Here is a 9,317-nt window from a genome sequence, read left to right on the forward strand (position 1 = left end):
CTGCATCCGGGTCGCCGGAGGTCGCGACGGCGTCGCGCGACTCGCCGCCCCGGATCCGGGGTCGCCGGAGGTCGCCGGGCGGTCGCCGGAGGTTGCTTTTTGTGGCCGCCGCCCTCGCCCGGTCTTTTTTTATTTTTTTTAATAATTTTTTTATCACAAAACTCATTTGTAAATGTGTAAATTCCCAAACGCTATTTTGCTCAAAGACTTCACAAAGAAGAGCTTTTTTAAAGTACAATTTGCCAAACACAATTTGCATTTTGAAAAACATCTTTAAGTCAAAGATTTGCATTTTCCTAAAAGCTTTACTGGTCCCAAACGCACCCTAAGTCATATCGATTTTGGTTTTTCTTTTGAGGGAGGACGCGATGGTAACCCTACGGAGCATGAGCGTTCGGGTTCCCGCCAAAAAAGGGTAAGAGAGGGGGAAAAGGGGGACCGAGCAAAGGGCGGCTTGAGGCGAAGGAGATCGGAGGGAACTCGCTGCAGAGATCGAGATGAAGAAGACGGCGGCCTCCGCACCCTCTCCCGCCGAGCCCTCGCCCTCGCCCCATCAAGAGCACGGCGACGACAACAGTCTGCAGGTCCCTCCTTCATCTTCTCCTCATCCGCTCCCCCATCCCCCCAACGTTCTTTCCGAGAAAGACAAAAAAAAAAAAACCTCAGTGTTCTCACGTGTCTTGCCTCGTCGTGCTCCGGCGCTGACTACATTTTATGGCCGGATTCAACAGCCGTTCTTCATCCTCCATAGAGCGGCCCCCGACAAATCCGACCGCAAACCATCCCGGAGGAGTGTCCCCTCGTCTCCGGCATCCCCTAATAAAGCCGTCAACTCAGATGACCACGACGATTGCTCCGGGGATCTCTCTCGCGAGCACTTGCGAATGGAGGCTTTCCAACACGCCTGGTCCGACATCGAGACTGCCATCCAGGTTTCTCTCTTCCCTCCTTGTTTCTCGCCCGAGTTGTCCGTCATTTCCGGCATCGCATTTCCATCTCTCCGCTTTAACTTCCCTGCCTGTCTACCGGATGTCCTTTTGGTGATCTCTCAACTCGCTTTCCACTGCAGGGAGTCCTCCACAGTATCGACTCTGCTACATTCGAGGCTATACATTCCTGGATCAGTGAGTCCTTCAGCATTATCAGGACGCATGTTTCTTCTGGCTTTTCTGAAGTTGCGCAGTCTTTCCCTGCCGCAGTAGATTCTGTCTCTAGAAGGCTTTTTACCGGGCTCATCCTCACCAGTAAGTCTCTAATTGAGATTCCTCAAATACTTTTGGGTAGCTACCCTCGACCTTTGGAAGATACTAATCTTTGCTATAGGTCTTTCTGATGCTTGGATAAAAATGTGTTTTGACCGTTTAACATGACCACTGGCGTTGATACCATCCTGCTGTTGCTTTTGATTGTACGTTTATAAACCCTCTAGTTTGAGGGAGCTCATAACTGTTGGCTTGTTCTGCATCGGCACTTTACGAACATCACCGCAATTAAAGCTTTATCCTATCTCTTTTCTTCCTCATGCAACCTTCTCAATTAAGTTGATTACCGACAGAGAACATGGAGCTGTTTGATGATCTCAGGACATTTGAAGAGGTTGGCCGATTTTTGAGATCCCATGGATGTCATGTTGCTAATCTTTCTTCAATGGATTTTGTGGCCAAGAATGGGATTGGTGGTTGTATTACAAGCTTGCTCAGACAGTTTTTAGCTACTAGTGTGGATGTAGGTGTTGCATTTTCTCATTCTTTATCTTACAAAAGTGCATCTGATTCGAGAACTAATTAGACTGTTCACATTTGCGATCCTAATTTTAAGCAGGCACCTGACATGCTTACTTTGTCATCATGGTACAACAACCAAGTGAACAACGACACCCCTATTGTTTTGATTATAGATGATTTGGAGCGTTGTTGTGGGTCTGTCCTATCAGATTTCATCCTTTTGTTAAGGTTTGCCACCTCAAGCCACCTCATATATGCACATTGTTCTTTGCATACTTAAATTAGGGACTTACTTATTCTTCACATGCATGTGTCAAAGCTCATTCTCTCAGTGACTTCTACATGTTTCTGTTAGATTTCTTTTGATCCACTGTACATAAGAGGTTAAAAATGAAAAGCGGTAAAACTCTTTCTACAAAAAGAGGTGGTGTAACTTGGTTTGCTATTTAATCAGAGGAACATCACACTTATGTCTGCATTCTACAATGTAATTTCAAATTTAAGGGGGTATACGTAGTTGCGCACCTAGGTCTAGGATGTATGAATGTCGCAATCTATTTGATCACTTTTAAAGTGTTTTGCAGTTTGAATAAAGTAACTCTTTGGTGATTAGTTCTCACCATGGCAGCTGTTAAGCCACCATATTATGCTATGGACACCCAGGGTTGGCTTTTTTGATGTCACAGACCATATGTATCACGTGCTTATTTTCTTTTGTTGTACTTTATGAAGCCATCCTGATGATAAGATTCTTTCAGTGAGTGGGTAATGAAGATTCCAGTCATCTTAATCATAGGAGTGGCAACAACGCCAGATCGGTTGAGAAGCATACTTCAGTCCGAGGCGCTGCAGTGCTTGTATCCTTTCAAGTTCAATTTGGGGACTCTGGCAGAGAGAATGGACGCTGTTGTTGAGGCTATTCTGGTGAAGCAGAGTCCTGGTTTCTTTATTAGCCATAAGGTGGCAGTTTTTATGAGGAATCATTTTGTTAACCATGGTGGAACGTTGAGTTCTTTTATCAGAGCTCTTAAGGTCGGTACTTTAGATGATTATTGAATGATTCTACATATTGTCACAATTCTCTTCTAACAGTTAAAATTGCTCACAACCTGTTGAGCGTCACCTTTCGTGTAGTACTTTTCAGATAGCATGTGTCCAACATTTTTCTATGGAGCCTTTTAGCTTCGTTCTCAGAGGGCTTATTGAAGAAGAAATACAGGTTTGCCTTTTGTATTTCTTGGTGGCTTCTATTTCAACTGCAATTTAATCATCTCTCATACAATATTTGGGAGGAGCTATTTGGGTCACAAAGCAGAGAGCACAAACAGAGACCGAGGGATGATTTTTTCATGTCAGGAAGATTATAGGAAATGGAAAGTCATTTTAGCTTGGTTCTACAAAACTCATTTTCCACAATTTTGGAGAGAAATAGGTCTCACGCTTCAAATTTGAAAGACAACCTTTCCTTTTACGCTATAATGACTTTAAATGGGTATCATGTTAATTTACTAGTTTTCAAATTTTTCCATGGGTATCAACTTCACCCCTTTTCATTCCATTTATTTATTCTTCTCCTGGATTATGGATATCGTAACTTCGTCTCCCTCCATCTTTTGTCTCCATTGATTTCATTGTTTCCCTTTTCAGTGCAATATTCTTTTGAACATATTAATAATGTATTTACAAATCTGTTTTCTGTAACACCTTCTATAATGTTAAGCTCATCTATTTTTACATCCTTATCAAGCGTGGTTTGTCATCCACTAATGTCTGCCAAAATGTACTTATGAGTTTGTGTATCAAGATGATCTATAGACAATGTAAACGAAAGTCCAGGCCACGTCCCAATTGCTGACAGAATCTTTTGATATTGTACCAGTGAGTATTGTGCCAAGTGAGCAACATGTTGATGATGCCTAATATGTTTGTTTGTTTCTAGCTGAAGAGGACTAAAAAGCCTGATTTTGATGAAAACATACTGCCACTTTGTAGTTTAAATTTTCTCCCTACGACCTATCATGCTTGTTGTTGAAATGTATTTGCACGCTGTCCTTGTATAGTATCTTTTCTCCGTCATGTGTCTATGCCCCTTTTTGTATATCTGCACTTCTGTACATTTCATTATTACTCAGAAATTTCCGATGCATGATGTCAGATTTTATTTAATATGTTGCCATATTATTTTCTTCAAAGCGTTCTTCTTTTATCCTTGAAGTGCATATGTATCCAATTTCAATTATTTTATGGGCATCATGGGTTTTTCTTTTTTCCTTAAGTTTATATTTTGCATTTTAGTTCTTGTTTGATAATCTAATCGGTTATAGGGCAGCAAGCATGGTGCATTGCCGAAAGCCATCTACAATTGTGCTTCTAATATTTCACCTTGTGAGAGGTATGTGCTTAAGAAAGTCAGCATTTTCTTGGTAGAGTAACAAAGAGGTGGTATACTGACTTACGGTTGCAGATTTGTCACTAGTAATAAAATGGATGAAGAAGCTGTTCAAAGACTGGTTCCTGAAATCGCACAACTTAGGAGACTGCACTTCTTGTGGAGCATTGTGGTCCTGGTAAGGGCTTTATTTGGTGCTTTTAGTAGACTTGCATGTTAAAGATTACCCAAAAAGAATTGCATAGGTAAAAGGATTGTTGGGTTGCTTTTTTTTTGCATCTGTTGCTTACATTATTTTGAAGAGCTTTTCATCTTGCTCAGATCAATAGTAAATGCCCTTTTCATGACCTGAAGCCAGCTTCTATTTACTTCGATGTAGAGACTCTCTGTCCATGGGTATTTTATTGTCTTTCCATACACGAGTAAAGCAATCAGCAACTTGACTATTGGTGTAAAATTTTCTGTGTGTATCGTTCCTTTTCCTGAGAAATTAGTCTTGGCAAGCCTAGATGCTAATTGTATATCAATTTCATAATCATAAAGTATGTGGAAAATTTTCAATATGTTTTGGTGCATTTTAGTATAAATGAAACTGAGAATTCTATGTGAGCAATCTAAACGCAAGAATCTAATGTCCTATTCTATATATGAGTTCATCTATTGTGCACTTAAGGTTTAATCACCATTTACTTTTCCTTGGCTGGAAGAGAACACTGAAGCTTAGTATTCCAGTTTACTTTCAGAAACTCAAGTAAGAAAATATTTTACTTAATATATTTGGTGCATACTTCTAAAATTTTTACTATTGGGAACTCATTGATGTCACTGTATATCTTTTAAAGTGGGTTATACTCATAAAAGAAATGGTTGATCTATCCTTACTGTTTGTCAATATATGTGAACTTCAGTGTCTATATGAAGCTGGAAAGGGCAATGAGTTCCACGTGCTAGACTTACTGTGCGAAGCACTTGATCCAGAATTTTATGCATCAAGGGCTCCAGGTTCTTTTACTCAAGAGACTGGACATACAAAAGCATCATCTCCAAATGATTGTTTTACACATCAGCATAAGTTTACCATGAGAAAGAATGGATTTATCTCTCAAGCGTGCGGAAAGTAAGGTAAGAGGGTGTTTTTCAAAAGTATAAATCCTGAAACAATACAAAGGTCTTCAGAGGGAGAGATCTATAATATCTTTCATTTCTTCCAATTTTTGTCATTAGCCTTTGTGTTCTACTATTCTTTCTGTTGCTTTGTAGTTAAGTGCAATATGGAAATTTACAGCCGCTATTAAATTCTGTCATGATCTTTGCATTAACTATATTTTTGCTTTATGAAGCACAGATATGGTAATCTTATATTTGTCACATGAGCATGTTTTTCCATCAGCTGTAAACATTCTTTTCTAGATCATCTTTAGGTGTTGTGTATGCAAACGTTCTTCTGCAACTATTTTCTGAATTTAATCACCTTTTACACTTTTGCCTTTTGTCCATCCACTATGTGTGTTCCCACTTTGAATTTTTGGCATTTGTCTGCTCTAAACTGTTTAAGACATGCACAAACTCTCTAATAAAAAATCTGCAGCACTTGAATTGTATCAAAGACTCGATATTAAGCAGGTGCATTCACATATGAGGATCTGCGTCCCAACCTGCCTGAAGAAGCATAATCATTGTGGTTGCCGTTTGTCCGTTCTAAGCTCTTATAATTAATATCCAATTTGATATAGCCTGCATTGACCTTTTGCCATTTTAAGTCAAGGTGCCAGAAGATGAAAATTTCTTCCTTTTGGAAGATAGAGAAGCGAAACAATATGTGATTATTGTCATTTTTAAGCTTTTCCTCCAGGCTTCCACCCTGATGTATTTTCTGCTTATGTTATTTACAAAATTGAGCTTATTCTATATTTTCTACTTTCCCTAGGATTTATGTAATTAAGCACAGGACGTGATGGAAAAACTAGTATAAAAGAATTCTTGCTCTATGATTGCTGAAACAGATCCAGGATTGAAATTGCACTGCCTTGAAGTTAAAGGGAATAGCAATTGATTCCTAATTTTGCATTCACAACTATGTTCATTTTGCTATGTCATATGTGCATTTTGTTGATTCGCCCTGTGCTATCATCATCATGGGAGTTTGGCATATGTTTCAAGGGATTCGTCAAATCAGATGAGGGAGTGGAATTTTGCTATATCTTTGGTACTTCAGATCGTGCTATTGTAGGTTTTTATATACGGTATTAGCTATCTCATTTACTATCCTCTTGTAGATTTTTATGTACGATTACTATCCTAGTATGACATAAACAATTCTACTTTTCCTTGTTGATGACATTTTTAATTTTAATTTGACTCAGGGATCTTTCTGAATCACACCTTCTTCATTGCTTAAGAGGTGGGAAAGACATACTGCAGATATTATTGAGGTATTAACATAAGTGATTTGCTTGGGCAGGTGGTTTCCTGCTTGCTGAAAAGTTTTTTGTCTAATCAGTCTTAAAATCTTCTTGTTCTTGACCTTATTACATTTGTCTAGCTTGCCCATGTTTGCCTGCAAGGGTCATTATCTTCAACTAATTATACTTTTGTTGACTCAGAAATTATTGGACATAAGTGAATAAGCATGGTGTGAGTGTACATGAATTATATGCTTAAAATTGACTTGATATACCGGTTATTTTGGTCCTTGGTTTTTACACAGCCATATCTGTACTTGGTGGTTATCTATTATGAATTGCTTGCAAAGATCCATTAATCATTTTGTTTTACTAATTTTGGGCTATGGTATCCAGATCTGTTCCCCTATATGTCTTCATATTCAGTCTTCACTGGTGATTCTTTGACCTGGTTCACTTGAATATAAAACAGGCTTTAATAATTACCAAATCTAACTTTATGAACATTATGGTCGCAAGAATAAGAGGTAAAATTTATGTGGCTTGGTCTATTAGAAGCATCCAACTCTCTTGAAGTCATGTTGGTAAATTCCTTGTGTCATAGGATTCTTTGATACTCAGGAGTCCAATACTAGAAAAACTGTGTTTCTGTTCTGATCTAGCCTCATAATTGGATCAAACTCATCTTCAACTAGAGGTCACTTTTGCAGATCCATGAAAAGGTGAAGGAGTTGCAACATATGTTGAAATTTGAAAATTGCCAGCCCAGGTTAAAAAAGATTCTGTGGAGATTGCCAAGTAAGTTTCCTTAATCGTTTATTATTATTTTTTTTTTATTTATTATTATTATTTTTTTATCTAGTGGATGAATTCCATTCTCATTCTTCTTACAGATTCAGTTCCTCTTTATCTCTTCAACATTTTTCAATGCATGAAAAGTAGTCACAGTGGCTTTTTGACAGGATACGTGGACTGCAAAACAAGTCAAATCTAAAGAGATATGAAAAGGGTCAATGATAAAGCTTCCAGCTTTCTTGCATACCTGATTGAGTAAGTGTACCATCTGGCACTATTGGATTTTTCTTTATGATGATTTGTCTGTCCTCTCACTTCAATATCTTTTTTTCCCAATGCAATTCTTACTAGAATGTCAGTTCTCATTGGCAACATGTTTTTGGCTTTACTATATATTTGCTATGTTCCTCTTGCTTGTTCCTGTAGAAATACATGTACAACAACATTACTAGGAGAAAGCACCCAGTTATAAGGTTCAGAAATAAATTAAAGGAGTCCTGATTCCTTAAATCTGAAATAAAAGCTGAATTACAAGAATCAGGGACAAATGTAGGAAACTTCTCTCCAAGTTTATCCTTCTGCAAGATACCCAATTCTTCAGGAGCTTGAATCCATTTATAGTCCTGCCGCTGCCTGCCTTACCTGGCTGTATAGCCCACTGCCTTATTAGCTTTGAGCATATGCTTGACTTCACATAATTCATGCGGTTCAGGAGCATCCTCCCTTCTATATTTGCTATACCATTACAAATTTCTTGCTAAGAAGTGCCTAAGGCACTTGATAAAGACCCTAAACATAGTAGGAACAGTTTTCAATACACATTAAAATAATGAATGTTGAAATCACTTTATTTTCCTCAAAATGTGTAAAACAACAGGCCAATTTGCAAGACATGGTTGATAGCCCTTATCAAGCTCCCTAAGGGCACTTTTCAACAACAGTGATGTATGTTTGCATAATGAATGTAAACAATTCAAGCTTATGACACAAACTTATATGTTTTTACTTCTTTGTAATTTCACATGTTGCATGTGCCATCATATTCAATTGTTCCGTTATTTTTTTATTTTTTAATCTTTTTTTGCAATTTTTATTGGTAATTTTTATTGAATGGTTGCCAGATTGACACATCCACAAGCTGCCAGAAGCACTTTCAATCATCCAATCACATGAGGCTTTAATGTGTGTAGTAATGTCCAAGATGTAGATACAAAGACAAAAGGAATAAACTAAACATCCAAGTGACATGTTGCTCACTTAATGTGTGAATTAACTATACCATCGTCAAACATGCTTTAATTTTATATATCAGATATTATTTTGCCATGGGAAATTGTCCAAGTGAAAGCTTGAAAACATTGTGCAATGTGAAATTTCCTACCAAGCCTATTCCTCTCTTGTTTACCTTCTCCATTTTTCTGAACCTTGGACCATTACGCCCCACATTCTAGTCATCTCCACCATACAAAAGTCCAAGGATCAAAGAAAAAAATACTACTATTGATATATCTGGAGCACATTACTCCAATAAAAGATGGCAGCAATCCATCGACTACAATGTTTATGAAGGTGCCTGTTGCCTCACAAAAATATTCTTCTGTTATTGTTGGATTGGTCTTCAATCTTGTTCTTGATTGACTTTTACATTGTTCTTGTATTAATAATGAACTTACATACGCATAACTGGAAATCTTATAATGGAAACAAAATCACATAAAATTTGCACAAAGTTAGAAGCTAGAAGCTCATTCCTGGGGAGAAATAGTTTCTTGAGATAACTCTCTCGCTTTTAATCATGTATCTTTCTACCATTCCCTTGATTTGAGTTTGCATTGAATTTTTCTCTTCTTATGTAGTCTTGAGCATTGAATAACAATATGATCTGACCACAAACATCTTCTTCCAGCAAATGATTTTTTTTAATTTTATCTTGCTGTTGAAGTACATGTGAGCAATACATGTTTGAATATCTTTTGCTGAATAAACTGTTCAAGAATACTCAATTTC

At 37.8% G+C, this 9,317-nt stretch overlaps 1 protein-coding gene across 1 annotated transcript; it reads left to right on the forward strand.

Moving 5' to 3' along the window:
- The first annotated feature begins 333 nt into the window (after nucleotides 1-333).
- Nucleotides 334-5,234, forward strand: LOC120287611 (origin of replication complex subunit 3-like). Its single transcript, XM_039300595.1, has 10 exons — nucleotides 334-584; nucleotides 732-932; nucleotides 1,070-1,244; nucleotides 1,556-1,725; nucleotides 1,822-1,952; nucleotides 2,483-2,756; nucleotides 2,869-2,943; nucleotides 4,049-4,116; nucleotides 4,189-4,291; nucleotides 5,022-5,234. Exons 1-10 carry the CDS (start codon nucleotides 498-500, stop codon nucleotides 5,232-5,234), a joined length of 1,497 nt encoding a protein of 498 aa, XP_039156529.1. The 5' UTR covers nucleotides 334-497.
- Nucleotides 5,235-9,317: the final 4,083 nt, after the last annotated feature.

Source organism: Eucalyptus grandis, chromosome 1, assembly GCF_016545825.1.
Source record: "Eucalyptus grandis isolate ANBG69807.140 chromosome 1, ASM1654582v1, whole genome shotgun sequence".
In the NCBI taxonomy this organism is placed as follows: Eukaryota; Viridiplantae; Streptophyta; class Magnoliopsida; order Myrtales; family Myrtaceae; genus Eucalyptus; species Eucalyptus grandis.

What these genes read in the sequence shown, in the direction of transcription:
- LOC120287611 (XM_039300595.1), top strand. Translation starts at nt 498, where the DNA reads ATGAAGAAGACGGCGGCCTCCGCACCCTCTCCCGCCGAGCCCTCGCCC. An exon ending in GATTTCATCCTTTTGTTAAG is followed by an intron (nt 1,953 to 2,482) that starts GTTTGCCACCTC and finishes AGATTCTTTCAG; the next exon opens with TGAGTGGGTAATGAAGATTC. An exon ending in CTTTTATCAGAGCTCTTAAG is followed by an intron (nt 2,757 to 2,868) that starts GTCGGTACTTTA and finishes AGTACTTTTCAG; the next exon opens with ATAGCATGTGTCCAACATTT.